Source organism: Chelonia mydas, chromosome 7, assembly GCF_015237465.2.
Source record: "Chelonia mydas isolate rCheMyd1 chromosome 7, rCheMyd1.pri.v2, whole genome shotgun sequence".
Lineage (NCBI taxonomy): Eukaryota > Metazoa > Chordata > Testudines > Cheloniidae > Chelonia > Chelonia mydas.
In genome coordinates, this window is record NC_057853.1 from 123,324,622 (window position 1) to 123,346,831 (window position 22,210).

Here is a 22,210-nt window from a genome sequence, read left to right on the forward strand (position 1 = left end):
TAATGATTAACTGCCCTGCCATCTGATCTCATCCTCCCTCTTCGGGGTGTTTGCGATTTTTACCCTGCTCACCCACTCAGGGCTAAGACACCCCTGCAGAGAGCGAAGAGGAGGGAGCTGTCAGCTCCGCAAACGCCTGGGCCATGCCTGCACCACTGGAGGAGTTCTGTGGCTCCGTTTTCTGGGTAAGTGGCTGCATGTCCTCGCAGAGTCCTCACCCCACAGGGCAGGGGCACGTGAATACCTGGGGAGAGCAGAAAACACAAGCCAAAGCCTGGGGTCCCCCAGTCCTTTCAGAGGCAAAGCATCCTCATGGGAAGGGGGCATGGCCCAGATCGGGGCTCTGGCGTTGTAGTCGTTGTTTCCCATGGGTGTAATGCCAGTGCTGAAGGGCCCTGTCGGGTGCTGGAGGCTGCACACACGTAGCGCACAGCCCGACCATCGACCATGGCAAGCCAGACTGGGGAGGAGCAGGTAATGGTGAGATGAGCATGATCTGAAAAGCAGCCAGTGGCCTGAGCTCACCCCCTCCCAGACTGTGTCCAGAGACATGAGGCGAGGCACGCTGTCCTCCGGAGACAGGAGAGACGCAGCCCCAGGTGCCCTTTCTGCTCCGGGGAAGGAGGCAGTTGTTTTAACTCAGTGTTACAGGATGGCAAGGACTCCACTGGCATCCGGGGGGATGGGGTCGGGGGTGCGCAGGGGGACGAGGGCTCCGAGGGGATGGGGTCGGGGGTGCGCAGGGGGACGAGGGCTCCCGCGGGATGGGGTCGTGGGTGCTGAGCGGGACTAGGGCTCCCGCGGGATGGGGTCGGGGGTGCGCAGGGGGACGAGGGCTCCCGGGGGATGGGGTCGGGGGTGCGCAGGGGGACGAGGGCTCCCGGGGGATGGGGTCGGGGGTGCGCAGGGGGACTAGGGCTCCCGCGGGATGGGGTCGTGGGTGCTGAGCGGGACTAGGGCTCCCGGGGGGATGGGGTCGTGGGTGCTGAGCGGGACTAGGGCTCCCGGGGGGATGGGGTCGGAGGTGCGCAGGGGGACGAGGGCTCCCGGGGGGATGGGGTCGGAGGTGCGCAGGGGGACGAGGGCTCCGGGGGGGTGGGGTCGGGGGTGCGCAGGGGGACGAGGGCTCCCGGGGGATGGGGTCAAGGGTGCGCAGGGGAACGAGGGCTCCCGGGGGGATGGTGTCGAGGGTGCGCAGGGGAACGAGGGCTCCCGGGGGGATGGGGTCGGGGGTGCGCAGGGGGACGAGGGCTCCGGGGTAGGTGTCGGGGGTGCGCAGGGGGTCGAGGGCTCCCGGGGGATGGGGTCGGGGGTGCGCAGGGGGACGCGGGCTCCAGGGAGATGGGGTCGGGGGTGCGCAGGGGGACGAGGGCTCCGGGGTAGGTGTCGGGGGTGCGCAGGGGGTCGAGGGCTCCCGGGGGGATGGGGTCGGGGGTGCGCAGGGGGACGAGGGCTCCCGGGGGATGGGGTCGGGGGTGCGCAGGGGGACGAGGGCTCCCGGGGGATGGAGTCGGGGGTGCGCAGGGGGACGAGGGCTCCCGCGGGATGGGGTCGGGGGTGCGCAGGGGGACTAGGGCTCCCGGGGGATGGGGTCGTGGGTGCTCAGCGGGACTAGGGCTCCCGGGGGGATGGGGTCGGAGGTGCGCATGGGGACGAGGGCTCCCGGGGGGATGGGGTCGGAGGTGCGCAGGGGGACGAGGGCTTCCGGGGGGATGGGGTCGGGGGTGCTCAGCGGGACTAGGGCTCCCGGGGGGATGGGGTCGGGGGTGCGCAGGGGGACGAGGGCTCCCGGGGGATGGGGTCAAGGGTGCGCAGGGGAACGAGGGCTCCCTGGGGGATGGTGTCGAGGGTGCGCAGGGGAACGAGGGCTCCCGGGGGGATGGGGTCGGGGGTGCGCAGGGGGACGAGGGCTCCGGGGTAGGTGTCGGGGGTGCGCAGGGGGTCGAGGGCTCCCAGGGGATGGAGTCAGGTGTGCGCAGGGGGACGCGGGCTCCAGGGAGATGGGGTCGGGGGTGCGCAGGGGGACGCGGGCTCCAGGGAGATGGGGTCGGGGGTGCGCAGGGGGACGCGGGCTCCAGGGAGATGGGGTCGGGGGTGCGCAGGGGGACGAGGGCTCCCGGGGGATGGGGTCGGGGGTGCGCAGGGGGACGAGGGCTCCCGGGGGGTTGGGGTCGGGGGTGCGCAGGGGGACGAGGGCTCCGGGGTAGGTGTCGGGGGTGCGCAGGGGGTCGAGGGCTCCCAGGGGATGGAGTCGGGGGTGCGCAGGGGGACGCGGGCTCCAGGGAGATGGGGTCGGGGGTGCGCAGGGGGATGCGGGCTCCAGGGAGTTGGGGTCGGGGGTGCGCAGGGGGACGAGGGCTCCCGGGGGATGGGGTCGGGGGTGCGCAGGGGGACGAGGGCTCCCGGGGGGTTGGGGTCGGGGGTGCGCAGGGGGACGAGGGCTCCGGGGTAGGGTTCGGGGGTGCGCAGGGGGTCGAGGGCTCCCAGGGGATGGAGTCAGGTGTGCGCAGGGGGACGCGGGCTCCAGGGAGATGGGGTTGGGGGTGCTGTTAAGGAAAAGTTAGCATATGTGCATATGTGACTTTATTTTGGTTTGGGGCCCACTATTGTTTAAAACCAAACACATTATGCACGAGGAGGAGTGTTTCTTAGATACTGCATTTTTGTGAAAACCCCCCCTCCTTGTTTCCAGCCTGCCTCGACTCCCGGTTTCTGTTCTTTCTCTGTTTCTAACTCCCTGCCTCCTGGCCTTGATGCGAGCCTCCCATCCTGTAAAGAAAGGCTACTGGTGCATTGCTTTAGGACCATGATGTGTAGTTGAAGTAATGGTTTAGCGGGGGAGGGGGGGAGAAGTTAGGGGAAGGGTTTGTCTATTGGCTAAGGTTTCCGATGCACGAGGGCATCATGCTTTGCTAAAAGGTCTATAATCTCTGTATAACCTGCATTCGGGGTCCCCTCCTGATTAGCAGGAGTGCACCACGCTCGAGCGTAATAAACTTAATATCTTTGGGAACTCTGCAGTTGTGGACTTTGTTCGTGTGCCTCAGCCTAGACTCGAACTGTGCGTGACCTACAAGGTATAATTCGCAGCAGTTTGTGCGTGACCAATTAGGTATAATTCGTAACAGGTGCGCAGGGGAACGAGGGCTTTGGGGGGATGGGGTCGGGGGTGCGCAGGGGGACGAGGGCTCCCGGGGGATCGGGACGACGGCTCCCGGGGGATGGAGTCGGGGGTGCGCAGGGGGACGAGGGCTCCAGAGATGGGGTCCGGGGTGCGCAGGGGAACGATGACTCCTGGGGGGATGGGGTCGGGGTGCGCAGGGGGATGAGGGCTCCCGGGGGGATGGGGTCGGGGGTGCGCAGGGGGACGAGGGCTCCCGGGGGATGGGGTCGGGGGTGCGCAGGGGGACGAGGGCTCCCGGGGGGATGGGGTCGGGGGTGCGCAGGGGGACGAGGGCTCCCGGGGGGATGGGGTCGGGGGTGCGCAGGGGGACGAGGGCTCCCGGGGGGATGGGGTCGGGGGTGCGCAGGGGGACGAGGGCTCCCGGCGGATGGGGTCGGGGTGCGCAGGGGGATGAGGGCTCCCGGCGGCTGGGGTCGGGGTGCGCAGGGGGACGAGGGCTCCGGGGAGATGGGGTCGGGGGTGCGCAGTGGGACGAGGGCTCCGGCGGGATGGGGTCGGGGGTGCCCAGGTGGACGAGGGCTCCGGGGGGATGGGATCGGGGGTGCGCAGGGGGACGAGGGCTCCCGGGGGGATGGGGTCGGGGGTGCGCAGGGGGACGAGGGCTCCGGGGGGATGGGATCGAGGGTGCGCAGGGGGACGAGGGCTCCCGGGGGGATGGGGTCGAGGGTGCGCAGGGGGACGAGGGCTCCGGGGGGATGGGGTCGTGGGTGCTCAGCGGGACTAGGGCTCCCGGGGGGATGGGGTCGTGGGTGCTCAGCGGGACTAGGGCTCCCGGGGGGATGGGGTCGTGGGTGCTCAGCGGGACTAGGGCTCCCGGGGGGATGGGGTCGTGGGTGCTCAGCGGGACTAGGGCTCCCGGGGGGATGGGGTCGGGGGTGCGCAGGGGGACGAGGGCTCCCGGGGGATGGGGTCGGGGGTGCGCAGGGGGACGAGGGCTCCCGCGGGATGGGGTCGGGGGTGCTCAGCGGGACGAGGGCTCCCCGGGGGATGGGGTCGGGGGTGCGCAGCGGGACGAGGGCTCCAGGGGGATGGGGTCGGGGGTGCGCAGGGGGACGAGGGCTCCCGGGGGATGGGGTCGGGGGTGCGCAGGGAGACGAGGGCTCCCGGGGAATGGGGTCGGTGGTGCGCAGGGGGACGAGGGCTCCCGGGGGATGGGGTCGGGGGCTCCCGGGGGATGGGGTCGGGGGTGCGCAGGGGGACGAGGGCTCCCGGGGGATGGGGTCGGGGGTGCGCAGGGGGACGAGGGCTCCCGGGGGATGGGGTCGGGGGTGCGCAGGGGGACGAGGGCTCCCGGGGGATGGGGTCGGGGGTGCGCAGGAGGACGAGGGCTCCCGCGGGATGGGGTCGGGGGTGCGCAGGTGTGACGAAGTGGGACTGTTCTTAATGTTTCCTCCGAATATTGTGGGGGTGCCTCAGTTTCCCCTATGCAGTTCTTAAGTATCTAGGTGGTGGGGTAAGGGTGTATGATCATTGCAGAGCCCTAGAGGGCAGGTGTGTGCAGGGGTCTGGACACAGAGAATGGCCGACACCCTGTTTCCTGGCAACTGATGGCCTGGGCCTTACCCCCCTGCAAGGTGAGAGCTAAAGGGTTGGAGAACAAAGGAATCAGGTGACCTCCTGGCCCGGGAAAGGGACAAAGCCCAGAGGAGGAGGGGCTGGAGGGAGTTTCAGTTTGGGGCTGGCTGGGACATGGAGTGAAGGGCAGACGTGGTTGTCTGGCTCACTGCCCCCCCCCCCCCCCCAAATGGACCCAGCTGAGGGGTCCTGTTCTCTGCACCTGCAAGCTCTGTTTTAGACCATGTTCCTGTCATCTAATAAACCTCTGTTTTACTGGCTGGCTGAGAGTCAAGTCTGACTGCGGAGTTGGGGGGCAGGACCCTCTGGCTTCCGCAGGAGCCCTGCCTGAGCGGACTCGCTGGGGAAGCGCACGGAGGGGCAGAGGATGCTGAATGCTCCGAGGTCAGACCCAGGAAGGTGGAAGCTGTGTGAGCTGTGTGTCCTGCAGACAGGCTGCTCACAGAAAGGCGACTGCCCCAGAGTCCTGACTGGCTTCATGGGGAGCAGTTCCAGAGTATCGCCCAGGGACTCCGTGACAACTGGTGGTAGCGGTGGGATGTACTGCACCCCGTGGACGGCGCTTCCTGTAGTAAGTGACTGGGGAGCAGTAAAACGAAGGGGGATTGACGGGGACCAGGCGTGCTGAAGATTCAGAGAGAGACGGTTTCAGGGGGTGGTTAACTCCTGGAAGTGTGTGACCAGAGAGGAGGACTTTTGCAGTAACAGGGTCCCCCGGGGGATTGCAGCGAGCGGTCCCAGGGGCGGAGGAGTCTGCAGCTCGACCCTGGCAAAGAGGTGGTGACCTTGAGAAGGGCTGGCACACTAGGGGTTCTCCCTGGAAACCGTGGGGAGCTGAGAGCACACAGGCCTGTGAGTCCACAACAACTTGGGAAGAGCGGAGTGACGGCCTGTCACCGTCTCCTTAAGAAGGACATTGTAACCCTGCGCAGAAAGAGAGGGTTGAGCATTGGAAAGTTCACCAAAGCACAGTTCATCATGCAGCTGGAGGAGGATGACCGCTCTAAGGGACAGATTCCTGACCCCAAATGGGGCGATAGCAGGATCTGGGAGCAGCTGGAGTGGGAGCCAGGCATCGCCAAGACTCCTGTCCCCGACCAGACGAGGGTCTTCACGATCGGGTTCCCCATCGGGGGATCGGAGACGGACGGGATTGGAACTGAGTCCGAGAGAGCAAGAGGACTGTGAGAGACAGCGAGAGCCCGAGAAAGAGCTGCAGAAGCAGCAGCAGCATGAACTGGCGGTGGTGGAGCGGAGAGGCATAGGGGACCTCCCAGGTGTGAGTGGGGATAGACCCCAGGGGGCCAGCTCCGCAGGGAACCTCGAGACTAAATTGCTGCCCCTGGTTAAGGAGGGGGGGGATGTGGATGCCCACCTCACTGCCTTTGAGCAGGCTGGAGATTTGAACCAGGGGGATCCTGCGGAAAAGCCCCGGTGTCTAGCTCCCTTGCTGGGTCCCAAGGCCGTAGACTCCACCAGCCAGATGGGTGGGGAGGTGGACAGGCTCCCACTCCTGACCCCAACCTATATGTCTGTGTGGAGTTTCCTGGGGCCAGGCCCCTCGGACCCCCAGTGGGAGCGGAAGGTGATGGTCAGTGGGGAGACATTCCTGGGGTGGCGAGATCCTGGGACAGAGAGAACTGTTGTCAGGCCCCTGGTGGTGCAGCCTCAGATGCTGAGGGGCTGGGTGAGGGTCCCAGGGACGAAGTCCCTCGGCCTGCCTATGGCCCAGATCCCTGTGCAGACCCAGGAGGGGTCAGGCTGGCTGGTTGTTGGGGTTCTCCGGGATATCGGCTGCGAGACCCTGTTGTGGGGTGACTGTGTCTCTTTGGGACAGGATCCAGGCCCTGCTCCTGTAACTGCCGAGGGTTTTGAATTTGAATCCAGGGAACCAATCGGCGGAGAGGGAGAGGGAAATGGTCAGTGAAAATGCAGATGACCTGGCTGGCAGCAGGGAGGAGCTGCTAGGCTCAGGATATCTGCCTGCCTGTAACCAGCCCCCTGGGGCTGGGTGGGACAGAGAGATGCTCCCTGCGCCCTTGCACACCGGAGAAGGGGCTCACGCTGGCTCTGATGCACTGAGGAAAGCAGGGAGCTCGCTGCCTACCCTCACTGGGACAGCAAGGGCAGTGCTGAGCACAGTGGGAGCTGAGACCCCAGCTGAGGGGGGGAGACACAGGCATGGCAGGGGATCTGTTGGGAGTGGCAAGGTGTTGGGTAAGGAAAGTTTGGATGAGCCTAGGCGGCCTTGTGAGCTGATGGCTGTGTCTAGTCAGCAGTGTGGGAAGGTGAGGAGAGAGGAAGATGAGTGTCCCTGGCCCTTACTTGTTATCTGTGTCGAGAATTGTGACAGTGAAGGAAATTGTGACAGTGAAGTGAAGGTTTCAAAAAGGGGGATGGGCTGTTGCCAGCAGGAGAGTGAGTTTGTATGTGTGGGGGGGGGGGAGGGAGGAAGGGTGAGAAAACCTGGATTTGTGCTGGAAATGGCTCTACTTGATGATCACTTTAGGTAAGCTGTTGCCAGCGGGGGAGTGAGGTGGGAGGAAGTTTTGTTTCATGGTCTCTGTGTGTATATAATGTCTTCTGCAGTTTCCACGATATGCTATGCATCCGATGAAGTGAGCTGTAGCTCACGAAAGCTCATGCTCAAATAAACTGGTTAGTCTCTAAGGTGCCACAAGTACTCCTTTTCTTTTTAGTGAAGGAAATGTGTCTGTGTCTGTCAGGGGTATTGACTTGGCTATGGAGGGAGCTACCCCGTCTCCAAGCAGTTGTCTGTGACCAGCCTTGTGTGCTGGGACAAGGGGAAAGTGATCCCAAGCTGTGTGTCTGGTAAAGGAGAAAGTGTGTCCGGCTCTTCTTTGTCTGTAGACCAGACAGAAGGGGCCTTTCAGCCTGTGACGGTTGAGGGTAGTGCAGTTGTCTCAGAGTTGGTTCTGGATTCAGCTAAAGCCCAGGAAGGGAAGGGTCCTAAGTTTGTGTCTGCTCGGGAGAATGGCCCTGTAACTAGGTCGCATCCAGTTAGGGTCTATGTAAAATCCCAGAGCCCAGACAATTCTGGTGCTCGTATTTTGCCTGTTGCTAGTGTGTTGTTGGAAGGGGTGGAGCAACTCTGTGTAATCAGGGTGAGATCCTAGCCATGGCACAAGGAGAGCATGAAGGTGTGTGATTGTGTTACCTACTGAGGGTGTGGAAACCTGTAGCAAGAAGGAAAAGATTCCTGAACTTGTGTGTGGCAAAGGGAAGGAGAAGGCTTCTAACCTTTTATCTAGGAAGTCTGTAAGTTTGCCTGAAAGGGGATTGTGTAGGAATCCGCCTGATGGGCCAGAGGTCATTCTGGATGTAAGGGAGACCCAGAAAGAGTCTGTTGTTGCTCAGGAAAGTGTTCCTCTAGAGCAAGCCTTAGGTAAAGAGGGTAAGAGCAGAATTTCTGGGAGGGGTGAATTGTTGCATAGAAAAGCCCTAGGGAAAGGAATCCTCATGGAGTCTTTGCAAGCAGTTTACTGCCACTGAAGGGTGTGAAAGTGGTTTAATCAAGAAAGTTTCAGTTCCTAACAGCCAGAAATTTTCTGTTGTGAATGGATCCACTGACTGTCCTGTTGAAAGATCCAGTGTGGAGAGCCTTGAGAAGGTCTCAGATGGAGTGAAAGCTGTTAAGAAAGTTAAACAGTCCTATAACCAAGTGGCTGTGTTTGGCCAGCTTGTCGGGGAGAAGACCCAATCCCAGTTTGACCCGCTGGGGTTTTGGGGTGGCCAAAGGGCTCGGGCCGCAGAAACCTTCCCACATGCGGCCTGCGAGTGCTATCGACCACCCCCGACCTAAGGGAGGGCGTGAAACTGGAAGGGCCTGGTGTAACTCCTACCAAGGAATGGGAGAGATGCTGGGGCATCCATGGGAACGTTGGTGGCTTCGAACTTCCCCAGGTCACCGGGTAAAGTGACCCCGCTCAGTTCGATCTCGAAGGGGGGAGAGATGTGACGAAGTGGGACTGTTCTTAATGTTTCCTCCGAATATTGTGGGGGTGCCTCAGTTTCCCCTATGCAGTTCTTAAGTATCTAGGTGGTGGGGTAAGGGTGTATGATCATTGCAGAGCCCTAGAGGGCAGGTGTGTGCAGGGGTCTGGACACAGAGAATGGCCGACACCCTGTTTCCTGGCAACTGATGGCCTGGGCCTTACCCCCCTGCAAGGTGAGAGCTAAAGGGTTGGAGAACAAAGGAATCAGGTGACCTCCTGGCCCGGGAAAGGGACAAAGCCCAGAGGAGGAGGGGCTGGAGGGAGTTTCAGTTTGGGGCTGGCTGGGACATGGAGTGAAGGGCAGACGTGGTTGTCTGGCTCACTGCCCCCCCCCCCCCCCAAATGGACCCAGCTGAGGGGTCCTGTTCTCTGCACCTGCAAGCTCTGTTTTAGACCATGTTCCTGTCATCTAATAAACCTCTGTTTTACTGGCTGGCTGAGAGTCAAGTCTGACTGCGGAGTTGGGGGGCAGGACCCTCTGGCTTCCCCAGGAGCCCTGCCTGAGCGGACTCGCTGTGGGAAGCGCACGGAGGGGCAGAGGAGGCTGAATGCTCCGAGGTCAGACCCAGGAAGATGGAGCCAGGTGAGCTGTGTGTCCTGCAGACAGGCTGCTCACAGAAAGGCGACTGCCCCAGAGTCCTGACTGGCTTCATGGGGAGCAGTTCCAGAGCATCGCCCGGGGACTCCGTGACAGCAGGGGGACGAGGGCTCCCGGGGGATGGGGTCGGGGGTGCGCAGGGGGACGAGGGCTCCCGGGGGGATGGGGTCGAGGGTGCGCAGGGGGACGAGGGCTCCCGGGGGATGGGGTCGGGGGTGCGCAGGGGGACGAGGGCTCCCGGGGGGATGGGGTCGGGGGTGCGCAGGGGGACGAGGGCTCCCTGGGGGATGGGGTCGGGGGTGCGCAGGGGGACGAGGGCTCCCGGGGGATGGGGTCGGGGGTGCGCAGGGGGACGAGGGCTCCGGGGGGATGGGGTCGGGGGTGCGCAGGGGGACGAGGGCTCCCGGGGGGGTGGGGTCGGGGGTGCGCAGGGGGACGAGGGCTCCCGGGGGGATGGGGTCGGGGGTGCTCAGCGGGACGAGGGCTCCCGGGGGGATGGGGTCGGGGGTGCGCAGGGGGACGAGGGCTCCCGGGGGGATGGGGTCGGGGGTGCGCAGGGGGACGAGGGCTCCCGGGGGGATGGGGTCGGGGGTGCGCAGCGGGACGAGGGCTCCCCGGGGGATGGGGTCGGGGGTGCGCAGGGGGACGAGGGCTCCCCGGGGGATGGGGTCGGGGGTGCGCAGGGGGACGAGGGCTCCCCGGGGGATGGGGTCGGGGGTGCGCAGCGGGACGAGGGCTCCCCGGGGGATGGGGTCGGGGGCGCGCAGGGGGACGAGGGCTCCCGGGGGGATGGGGTCGGGGGCGCGCAGGGGGACGAGGGCTCCCGCGGGATGGGGTCGGGGGCGCGCAGGGGGACGAGGGCTCCCGGGGGGATGGGGTCGGGGGCGCTCAGCGGGACTAGGGCTCCCGGGGGGATGGGGTCGGGGGTGCGCAGCGGGACGAGGGCTCCCGGGGGGATGGGGTCGGGGGTGCGCAGCGGGACGAGGGCTCCCACGGCATGGGGTCGGAGGTGCGCAGGGGGGCGAGGGCTCCCGGGGGATGGGGTCGGGGGTGCGCAGGGGGGCGAGGGCTCCCGGGGGATGGGGTCGGGGGCACGCAGGGGGACGAGGGCTCCCGGGGGGATGGGGTCTGGGGCGCACAGGGGGACGAGGGCTCCGGGGGGGATGGTGTCGAGGGTGTTCTCCGGGGCGGATGGGGTTGGGGGTGTGCAGGGGAACAAGGTGTCCAGTCTTAATCCAGATAACATTTACCACCACCTTTCTCCCCAAGGCCTTTCCTCCCTCCTTGCTGCCCCAGTTTCTCCGGTTCACCTGGGCTCACCCAGGCTGTAGCACGTGTGTGCGGTTGGGAAGGGCCATGTTGGCTCCTTTTATGACAAATTCTCTTTGCCTTATAGAAAGCCATCAGCAGGCACCCCTATCACCAGAGGCTTTTTTTTAGAAACTTCCCCTTATCTCATTAGTTATTCCTTGAACCAGGCGTCCTCCCTACTTCATTCCTTCTGGCCTGGTAACTCATTATTTTCAAGGCCTTCAATTGCTTGCTGCTCAATTCCTTTCTTTACAGCACAAGACTATTTCCTTAACCAAATTTAAGTTCATTCTACTTCTTGAATTTTGTATTTATTGTACAAGTGTGTAGGAGGGGTACTCTGAGGGGATGGAGGTCAGGTGTGTGTTTAGGGGGAGGCGTGCTTTGAGGGCTTAGGAGTTGAGTGGGTGGTTGGGAAGGGGTTTGGGGTCAGGGTTTGTTTAGGGGGAAGGGATGTTCTGAGGGTTAGGGGTTGGGTGGGTGTCTAGGGGGAGGGGTGCTCTGGGGGGTTAGGATTCAGGCAGGTGAAGGGGGAGGGGTGCTGTGGGGTATATGGGGTTGGGTGCATGATTAGGGGAGGGTTGTGCTGAGGCTGTTAGGGGTCGGGCAGGTGAAGGGGGAGGGGTGCTGTGGGGTATGTGGGGTTTGGTGTGTGTTTAGGGGCAGGGGTCTGAGGGGTTAGGGATCAGGCAGGTGAAGCAGGAGGGATGCTCTCAGTGTTTTGGGTTCAGGTTACCTGCAGGGGAAGGCTGAGGTGTGTAGCGGGAGAGGCGCTTCGGCACATGGCATCAGGGTGCATGCAGGTGGAGTGGCGCTCCGGGCAGGGGATGCTGGTGAGTTTGTGGTGTGACTCTGATTCTGCTCTCACTGTGTCTGCCCCACCCAGAACGCTTCCTTACTGGATGTACCGCAGCCCGACCTGCCGCTCTGCTTTGAACAGACCGTGCTTGTTTGGATCCCTCTGGGCTTTCTCTGGCTTTCATCCCCTTGGCAGCTTCTTCCCATGTTTAAACCCAGGACCAAGAAATCATCGCTAACCAAAATCTACCTCACCAAGCAGGTACAGCATCCTATGGCCCTACAGAACCAGGGGGACAATGGGGCCGGGGTGCAGGGATGTCATCCGCTGTAATGGGGTCAGGAGTGGGGCATGCCCTTGACTGGAGGGATGTAACGGGGTGGAATGGGGAATGGGGTGGGGAACGCCCTGGGCTGGAGGGATAGAATGGGATGTAATAGGGTGTACTGGGGCGTGGGTTGGGGAACGCCCTGGACTGGAGGGATGTAATGGGGTGCGGGGTGGAGAACACAGTGGGAACGAGGGCTTTGTGCGGTATTGGAGTTTTGTGCTCATAAGGCCAGAATGGCGTGAACTCATGAGGAAGGGGGCATGTGGACCCAGACAGATGGAACAGGACCTTGGGAATGGCCCTGGACTAGAGGGTTAATATTAGGCCTGCATGGGGTGGAGGGATGTAATAGGGTGTGGGGCTTGTGGGCATGCTACCACTTCCTCCTCTTGTCTCCCCTGCGGTGGTGTTGACAGACCTAGGCTGTGTTCCCCAGTAGTCCAACAGGCAGGGACAAGGCCAGTGTCTCTCCTAACAGCTGCTCTCCCCCAGGCGCTGACCACATTGCTCTTACTGACAGCAATGGCTGAACTGGCCTTCACGCTTGCAGAGGACTTTGGCCAGTACCCCCACCCGACTCCCGCCAGCAGGAACCCCGCTGTCCAATACACAAACCCTGCTCTGTACACCGTGACATGGGTAAGAGACTGCCAAGCCTGCCACTGGCTGAATTCACACTGGGTCATCGAGGGGACAGAGCTGGTGTGAAGGGAGGAAACAGTAAAAAGAGGTTTAGGCTGAATCTCAGGAAAACTCCCTAGCAGTGCGGGGCCATAGCCTAGGGGACAGATGGGTTGTGGGAGCAGCACACTCATTAGATGTGTCTGCTAACAGAGGCTGCAGTGAAGTAGTTAATATAGAAATGTAACTGTGCACCTTTAGATTCCAGAGCGAACCACTCATTCAGCTGGAGGGCTGGTGAGTGATGGTTCCAGGCTCCCTGCACACTCAGGCAGTGGTCACTGCATTGGTGTAACTGTGCCTCCGTGGGTCACAACTGAGAATACCAAATTCAAGACAAACTGCTGAGAAATAGGGCAGACACACCCCAAAACTGGTGGTTATTCTCCCATGAGATATACCAAACCAGCAACAAAAGTAAACTTCTGTTTCACCACACTGGCTAACAAGAAGTCAGAAAAGCAGTTTCCATAGACATTCCAGTCCTTGTATCACCACCCAAAACACTAGACTTAAAGATGAGTGGTTCTTTAAAACCAATTTTATCAAATAAAAGGTTCTCCTGATCCCAAAGGCTAGGGGACCCCACACACCTAGGTCAATATACAACTCAGATCTTACCCAATAATCATGCTGTTGCCAATCCTTTAGCATCTAAAATCTGAAAGTTTATTTATAAAAAGAAAGAAAGATGAGAGTTAAAATTGGTTAAAGGAATCACATGCATACAATAATTGCAAAGTTTTTGGATCAGGCTTGTAGCAGTGATGGAATAACCTGATGACTTAAGGGCATGTCTACACTTGCAAAGTTACAGTGCTGCTCAGAAAGCACCGAAGGAAAACCGCTATTGTGTGTTCACCCTGACAGCTGCCTGCACAGTGGCGTGTTCACACTTGCGGCGCTATTCGGAGCGGTGCACTATGGGCAGCTATCCCACAGAGCACCTCTTTCTCTTTTGCCGCTAACACTTGTGGGAAGGCGGAAGGGGTTGCAGGGCGTCCTGGGTCTTGTCCCAATGCCCTGTGATGCATTGCTTTGCATCCCAGCAATCCCTTTGCTTCCGTCTGCATTTGGCGCTATCTCTCAACGGTCTGTGTACTGCGCACCGGGCCCTGCCTCTTTCGGGCTGCAGGAATGGATCCCGAACTGGTAACCAGTGTGTTGCTCGCTCTGACCAACACATCACGAGTGGCAGTGGGGTTATTCCTTAAACTGCAAAGGCAAGAGGAGTGCGACATTGATCTCACCACGCATACTAGCTATGACACGAGATTGCTTGTGGCATTCACGGAGGCGCTGACCACAGTGGAACGCCCCTTTTGGGCTCAGGAAACAAGCACTGAGTGGTGGGATCACACTGTCATGCACGTCTGCGATGACAAGCAGTGGCTGCAGAACGTTCGGATGAGGAAAGCCACATTCATGGGACTGCGTGATGAGCTCGCCCCAGCCCTGCAGTGCAAGGACACGAGAATGAGAGCTGCCCTGTTACTGGAGAAGCGTGTGGCGATTGCACTGTGGAAGCTGACTACTCCAGACGGCTACCGATCAGTCGCTAACCAGTTTGGAGTGGGAAAGTTGACCGTTGGACTCGTGTTGACGGAAGCTTGCAGGGCCATTAATCGCATCCTGCTCCGAAAGACCGTGACTCTGGACAACGTGCATCACATTGTGGATGGCTTTGCAGAAGTGGGCTTCCCTAACTGCTGAGGGGTGATAGATGGCATGCATATTCCAATTCTGGCACCAGACCATCTAGCCACAGAATATATTAATTGGAAGGGGTATTTCTCAATAGTTCTCCAGGCACCTGTGGGTCACCGTGTGCTTTTCACGGACATTAACACAGGCTGGTCTGGAAAGGTGCACAATGCATGCATCTTTCGGAACACTGGCCTGTTCAAGAAACTGCAAGCAGGGACTTTCTTCCCTGACCGGAAGATCACCACAGGGGAAGTCGAAATGCCCATTGTGCTCCTGGGAGACCCCGCCTACCCCTTAATGCCATGGCTCATGAAGCCGTACACAGGGCACCTTGACAGCAGCAAGGAGCAGCCTGGCAACAACAGGCTGAGCAAGTGCAGAATGGGTGTTGAGTGTGTATTCGGCCATTTAAAAGCCTGCTGGTGATGCCTGTATGGGAAGCTGGACATGACCGATGACAATATTCCTACGCTCATAGCCGCATGCAGTACGCTCCATAATATTTGTGAAGGGAAGGGTGAAAGCGTCACTCAGGGCTGGATCGCAGAGGCTCAGTGCCTGGAGGCTGAGTTTGAACAGCCAGAGACCAGGGCTATTAGAGGGGCACAGCGCGGGGCCACAAGGATCAGGGATGCTTTGGGGCAGCAATCTGAAGCTGAAAGCCACTAATATTTGTTGCTATGCTTGGGATTGCAGTGCTTGTAATGCTAGGAGGTGATGGGTGCACATGATGCAAGAAGGGGCCTTAACATAATTGTATGTTGCTTTGCAGTGCTCTTTTTGCTTTCACATAATAGAATAAAGATTGCTTTCAAATAAACACACACAATTCTTTTATGGAAAGACAACAACCAGAGGAGAGAGTCAAACGAAAGAAATCATCAGCAGGGAGGGGAATGGGGGAAGGGGGAAGGGAAGGTCTCAAGAGGAGGAGGGGTCCCAGGATGGCCACAGATTTGTGTATGTCCAGGGATCATACCCAACCTTCTCCTTTGGAGTACGATGCAGCGGGTGCTGTACTTCAGCCGGGCCAAACTGCAGAGGGATGGGTGTTGAGTGCAGTGGGTAGTGCGAGTCCGCACTGCTGGACTGTGAGGGGGAGGAGTGGAAGGCTGCGGGTAGAGCGGAGCCAGGGGGTTGATAACTGTGTTGGCAGTGTGGGTGGGGGGGCGCATGGGAAAGAGTTTTGCAACAGCGGCTACAGGGGAGGGCGGGCACGGAGCTGCTCGGTTTGAAGAGCTAGTATCGCCTGGAGCGTGTCCGCTTGGCGCTCCATAACTGTTAGGAGCTGCTCCATGGCTTCTTTCTGGTGTGCCGCATTCTCCTTTCGGTCCCTTTTCTCGCTGTCCTGCCACTCCTTCGACTCTTTTTTCTCGGCGGCGGAGTGCATCATAACCTCGCGCAGAAAGTCCTCCTTATTCTTCTTGGACACTTCCTAATACTACACAACCATTCTGCCACCGATAACAAAGAGGGAGGCTGTGCTCCCAAGGTCATCTCTGTGAAGTTTAAATGCAACATTTTACAGAAGCAATATTGTTTGCAACACAGACAACACTGATTCGGTGCTTTAAAACAGCCAATACCCACACACCTGTCACTAATTGACTGACCCCAGGCAAGCACACATGAGCCACAAGACCCCCAGAATGGTGAGTAGCCACAGGGGCAGGGTAAATCACTGTTCCCGGACCCTGCTGTACACTGGGCACGTGGCACTTGGGGAGAGCCAGCACTGTAGCGGGGGCCTGATAATCATTCCTGTCCCCACACTTTCCACAGGAGGTGATCATTATGGACGATATCTCGCTGCTGAGGGTAAGCAGGGGATTAAGGGAGGCTCTTCTCCAAGCCTGCAGCTTCCACCCTGGCCCCTATGCGGTTAGCCTGTGTGCAGCAATAGTCCCCCAATCCAACACGGCACAGTGGTGCGGGGAAGTTACCGTTAATGGGGCAAGAAACAAAGCAGCTCTGCCGAGGAACCTGCGGCAGCGGATTGCTCCGTGTCTCCACGAGCGTTTCCTGGAGATCTCGGAGGCAGATTCCTGTGAAGTGAGGGAGTGTATCAACAGCCTGTTCCGTCGCTCAGACTAGGCATGAGGCAGGAGACAAGCCTGCTTCCTGCAGCCCTCCTGCCCCCAGCACCTCGCTTCAGCGATTCCCAAAATCAGATCCACTTACCAGGGGCCTCCTCTCCGGTTTGCACTTCGCCAAGCTCCGACTGCTGTGACTGGCTAGGCTCCTCCGGGGTAGAAACGTGCTCCTGGCTGCCTGCATCTCTGACCTCCGAGTTTCAGAGTAACAGCCGTGTTAGTCTGTATTCGCAAAAAGAAAAGAAGGACTTGTGACACCTTAGAGACTAACCAATTTATTTGAGCATGAGCTTTCGTGAGCTACAGCTCACTTCATCGGATGCATACTGTGGAAATTGCAGAAGACATTATATACACAGACACCATGAAACAATACCTCCTCCCACCCCACTCTCCTGCTGGTAATAGCTTATCTAAAGTGATCATCAAGTTGGGCCATTTCCAGCACAAATCCAGGTTTTCTCACCCTCCGCCCCCCCACAGACAAACTCACTCTCTTGCTGGTAATAGCCCATCCAAAGTGACCACTGTCTTCACAATGTGTATGATAATCAAGGTGGGCCATTTCCTGCAGAAATCCAGGTTCTCTCACCCCCTCACCCCCCTCCAAAAACCACACACACAAACTCACTCTCCTGCTGGTAATAGCCTATCCAAAGTGACCACTCTCCTTACAACCTGCATGATAATCAAAGTGGGCCATTTCCAGCACAAATCCAGGTTTTCTCACTCCCCCACCCCCATACACACACAAACTCACTCTCCTGCTGGTAATAGCTCATCCGAAGTGACCACTCCCCCTACAATGTGCATGATAATCAAGGTGGGCCATTTCCAGCACAAATCCAGGTTTTCTCACCCCCCCGCCCCCCACATACACACAAACTCACTCTCCTGCTGGCAATAGCTCATCCAAACTGACCACTCTCCCCACACTGTGCATGACAATCAAGGTGGGCCACTTCCAGCATAAATCCAAGTTTAACCAGAACGTCTGGGGCGGGGGGAGGAAAAAACAAGGGGAAATAGGCTACCTTGCATAATGACTTAGCCACTCCCAGTCTCTATTTAAGCCTAAATTAATAGTATCCAATTTGCAAATGAATTCCAATTCAGCAGTTTCTCGCTGGACTCTGGATTTGAAGTTTTTTTGTTGTAAGATAGCGACCTTCATGTCTCTGATTGCGTGACCAGAGAGATTGAAGTGTTCTCCGACTGGTTTATGAATGTTATAATTCTTGACATCTGATTTGTGTCCATTTATTCTTTTACGTAGAGACTGTCCAGTTTGACCAATGTACATGGCAGAGGGGCATTGCTGGCACATGATGGCATATATCACATTGGTAGATGTGCAGGTGAACGAGCCTCTGATAGTGTGGCTGATGTTATTAGGCCCTGTGATGGTGTCCCCTGAATAGATATGTGGGCATAGTTGGCAACGGGCTTTGTTGCAAGGATAGGTTCCTGGGTTAGTGGTTCTGTTGTGTGGTATGTGGTTGTTGGTGAGTATTCGCTTCAGGTTGGGGGGTTGTCTGTAGGCAAGCACTGGCCTGTCTCCCAAGATTTGTGAGAGTGTTGGGTCATCCTTCAGGATAGGTTGTAGATCCTTAATAATGCGTTGGAGGGGTTTTAGTTGGCGGCTGAAGGTGACGGCTAGTGGCATTCTGTTATTTTCTTTGTTAGGCCTGTCCTGTAGTAAACCCCTCCAACGCATTATTAAGGATCTACAACCTATCTTGAAGGATGACCGAACACTCTCACAAATCTTGGGAGACAGGCCAGTGCTTGCCTACAGACAGCCCCCCAAACTGAAGCGAATACTCACCAACAACCACATACTACGCAACAGAACCACTAACCCAGGAACCTATCCTTGCAACAAAGCCCGTTGCCAACTGTGCCCACATATCTATTCAGGGGACACCATCACAGGGCCTAATAACATCAGCCACACTATCAGAGGCTCGTTCACCTGCACATCCACCAATGTGATATATGCCATCATGTGCCAGCAATGCCCCTCTGCCATGTACATTGGTCAAACTGGACAGTCTCTACGTAAAAGAATAAATGGACACAAATCAGATGTCAAGAATTATAACATTCATAAACCAGTCGGAGAACACTTCAATCTCTCTGGTCACGCAATCAGAGACATGAAGGTCGCTATCTTACAACAAAAAAACTTCAAATCCAGACTCCAGCGAGAAACTGCTGAATTGGAATTCATTTGCAAATTGGATACTATTAATTTAGGCTTAAATAGAGACTGGGAGTGGCTAAGTCATTATGCAAGGCAGCCTATTTCCCCTTGTTTTTTCCTCCCCCCGCCCCAGACGTTCTGGTTAAACTTGGATTTATGCTGGAAGTGGCCCACCTTGATTGTCATGCACAGTGTGGGGAGAGTGGTCAGTTTGGATGAGCTATTGCCAGCAGGAGAGTGAGTCTGTGTGTGGGGGGAGGCGGGGTGAGAAAACCTGGATTTGTGCTGGAAATGGCCCACCTTGATTATCATGCACATTGTAGGGGGAGTGGTCACTTCGGATGAGCTATTACCAGCAGGAGAGTGAGTTTGTGTGTGTATGGGGGTGGGGGAGTGAGAAAACCTGGATTTGTGCTGGAAATGGCCCACTTTGATTATCATGCAGGTTGTAAGGAGAGTGGTCACTTTGGATAGGCTATTACCAGCAGGAGAGTGAGTTTGTGTGTGTGGTTTTTGGAGGGGGGTGAGGGGGTGAGAGAACCTGGATTTCTGCAGGAAATGGCCCACCTTGATTATCATACACATTGTGAAGACAGTGGTCACTTTGGATGGGCTATTACCAGCAAGAGAGTGAGTTTGTCTGTGGGGGGGCGGAGGGTGAGAAAACCTGGATTTGTGCTGGAAATGGCCCAACTTGATGATCACTTTAGATAAGCTATTACCAGCAGGAGAGTGGGGTGGGAGGAGGTATTGTTTCATGGTGTCTGTGTATATAATGTCTTCTGCAATTTCCACAGTATGCATCTGATGAAGTGAGCTGTAGCTCACGAAAGCTCATGCTCAAATAAATTGGTTAGTCTCTAAGGTGCCACAAGTCCTCCTGACCTCCGAGTCATCCTCTGCCTCTGGGTCCCCCTCCCCCTCTTCGTCCAAGATTGCCTCCCCTGGCTCAGCCCACTCTCGACTGGCGCGCGAGCCACCGAAGTATCCACAGGATCCTTCCCCGTGGAGGTGGGGTCACCACTGAGTATCTTTGTGGAACCAGCAGCTCATGGGCGCAGCACCAGAGCGGCGGTTTGCCTCCCGTGCCTTGTGGTAGACATTCTGCAGCTCCTTCACGTTGACCCTGCACTGCAGTGTGTCCCGGTCACGGCCCCTTTCTGTCATGCATCTAGAAATCTGTCCATAGGTGTTATAATTCCTATGGCTGGAGCGCAGCTGGCACTGCACTGCCTCCTCTCCCCAAATACCGATGAGGTCCAGCAGCTCGGCATTGCTCCAAGCTGGGGATCGTCTGGTGCGTGGAGCAGGCATGGCCACCTGGAAAGATGCGCTGAGACCACTGCATGCATCACCGAGCAAACAGGAAGGGGATTTTCAAATTTGCAGAGGAATGTGTGGGGTGGGGCTGATGGTTGGTCACCTGAGGGCAGGACAGTAGAGTTCAAACCAATGGCCAGAGAGGTGAGAACAGGCATTGTGGGACACCTCACGGAGGCCAATCACAGCGCTGTAATCACCACGGTGTCTACACTGGCACCGCAGCACTGTACCCCCATGTAACGAGGCTGGTTCTGGCGGGACCCAACTGAGAGTGCCAATTCAGGACAAATTGCTTAAAGCAGGGCAGTTACAGCCCAAGGCTGGGGTTTCTCCATCTCTAGGGCAAACCAAACCAGCCAGACAGAGAGGACTTTGGTTTTACCCCACTGGCTAACCACAAGTCACACAAGCAATTCCCTTAGACACTCCAGTTTCCCAGTATCACCACCAGTGCCACTCATATGGGGACAAATGTTTATGATACCAATACCCCAGTAAAAAAAAAGGTTCTCTCGATCCCAAAGGACCAAGCCCCAGACCCAGGTCAATATACAAATCAGATCTTACCACAAATCACGCTGTTGCCAGTCCTTTAGAATCTAGAATCTAAAGGTTTATTCATAAAAGGAAAAAGATAGAGATGAGAGCTAGAAGTGGTGAAATGGAATCAATGACACACAGCAATGGCAAAGTTCTTGGTTCAGGCTTGTTGCAATGATGGAATAAGCTGCAGGTTCAAATCAAGTCTCTGGAGAACATCCCCAGCTGGGATGGGTCATCAGACCTTTGTGTAGAGCTTCCGTTTGTAGCAAAGTCCCTCCAGAGGTCAGAAGCAGGATTGAAGACAAGATTGAGGAGCTGCAGCAGGTTTTTATAGTCTCTTGCCATGTGGTCTCTGCTTTCTTTGTCCCAAAGACAAGCTGCCCATCACACGGCCTGGAAAACCCTCAGAGTTCTGTCCATAGGCAGGTCCCTGCACACCTTGCTGAGTCCCAAGGTGTGTCTGGTATCGGGGTAGCCGTGTTAGTCTGTATCCACAAAAACAGGAGTCCGGTGGCACCTTAAAGACTAACAGATTTATTTGAGCATAAGCTTTCGTGGGTAAAAAACCCACTTCTTCAGATGCATGGAGTGAAAATTACAGATGCAGACATAAATATACTGGCACATGGAGAGGAGGGAGTTACCTCACAAGTGGAGAACCAGTGTTGACAGGGCCAATTCCATCAGGGTGGATGTAGTCCACTCCTTCTTTCAGTGGGTCAGTTGTACAGCTGATGGTCCTTAATGGTCCGTCAAGCAGGCTAGGCAGAGCTGACACCAACTTGTCTGGGGTGTCATCAAGAAGCATAGCACAAGTTTGAAATACAGACAGTGTAGAGCCAGTACTTAAATACAAAAATGATACATGCATACAGATAGCATAATCATAACCAGACAACCATAACCTTGTCTTAGACACCTTATTTGACGCCCTTTATACAAAATTTGGTGCCACTCCAGGATCTTGGTTGCAACAATGATTTATACGGTCCCAGATTATGTCAGTAACGTCACACCCTGGCGCAGAAAGGTGTACAACTCTCCTCGGGGTGGTTTTTTTAGAGCACTGCATCTGCGCAGTTTCTGTGCACTCGGTGGCTTGCCAGTGTGTGCACCTCGGGAGTTACAGCGCTCACAGCTGCTTTACTGCGCACAAACTTGCCTGTGTAGACGGGGCCATAGTCAAGTCTCTGGTTGCTTCCAAAACATTGGAAGATCCTTGATCTCTTGATTAGAATGCTCCGATTAGTATAAGTCCATAGGTTTCAGAGTAGCAGCCGTGTTAGTCTGTATTCGCAAAAAGAAAAGGAGTTCTTATGGCACCTTAGAGACTAACCAATTTATTTGAGCATAAGCTTTCGTGAGCTACAGCTCACTTCATCGGATGCATCAGATGAAGTGAGCTGTAGCTCACAAAAGCTTATGCTCAAATAAATTGGTTAGTCTCTAAGGTGCCACAAGTACTCCTTTTCTTTTTATAAGTCCATAGTCCAGAGGCTTGAGCAGGAAAGAGGCAAAATGGAGGTGTTTCCAGCGCCTTTTATAGCTTCTGCCATGTAGAAGGAAATCCATTGTTTCAAACAAAGCCCTCACTACCGCTGGTGGAAAATTACAGGTAAAAGATGGAGTTTGGAGTCTCATGGGAAAGTCACATGTCCATGCCTGATTTTGCTTAGTCACAGAAGAAGCCATTAACGACACCCCAGACAGAAGGACAGTCCATTCAGTGTAGATGGGTGTCTTCCATTGTGAGTTGTGTCCTTTTGATGAGCCACTTGACTTGAATAAAAACAGCAAGGAGTCTTGTGGCACCTTAAAGACTAACAAATTTATTAGAGCATAA

General features: G+C 57.3%; 1 protein-coding gene across 2 annotated transcripts in view; it reads left to right on the forward strand.

Moving 5' to 3' along the window:
* ABCC2 (ATP binding cassette subfamily C member 2) overlaps positions 1-22,210 on the forward strand; it is a 75,637-nt gene continuing 53,427 nt past the window's right edge. Inside the window, exons 1-3 of one of the 2 annotated variants that reach the window (XM_037903604.2) lie at positions 1-185; positions 11,571-11,744; positions 12,307-12,453. In XM_037903604.2, the coding sequence (XP_037759532.1) occupies positions 144-185; positions 11,571-11,744; positions 12,307-12,453 (363 nt within the window). In that variant the 5' untranslated portion in view covers positions 1-143. The remainder of the gene's footprint in view (positions 186-11,570; positions 11,745-12,306; positions 12,454-22,210) is intronic. The other variant, XM_043552394.1, reaches the window with a different exon arrangement.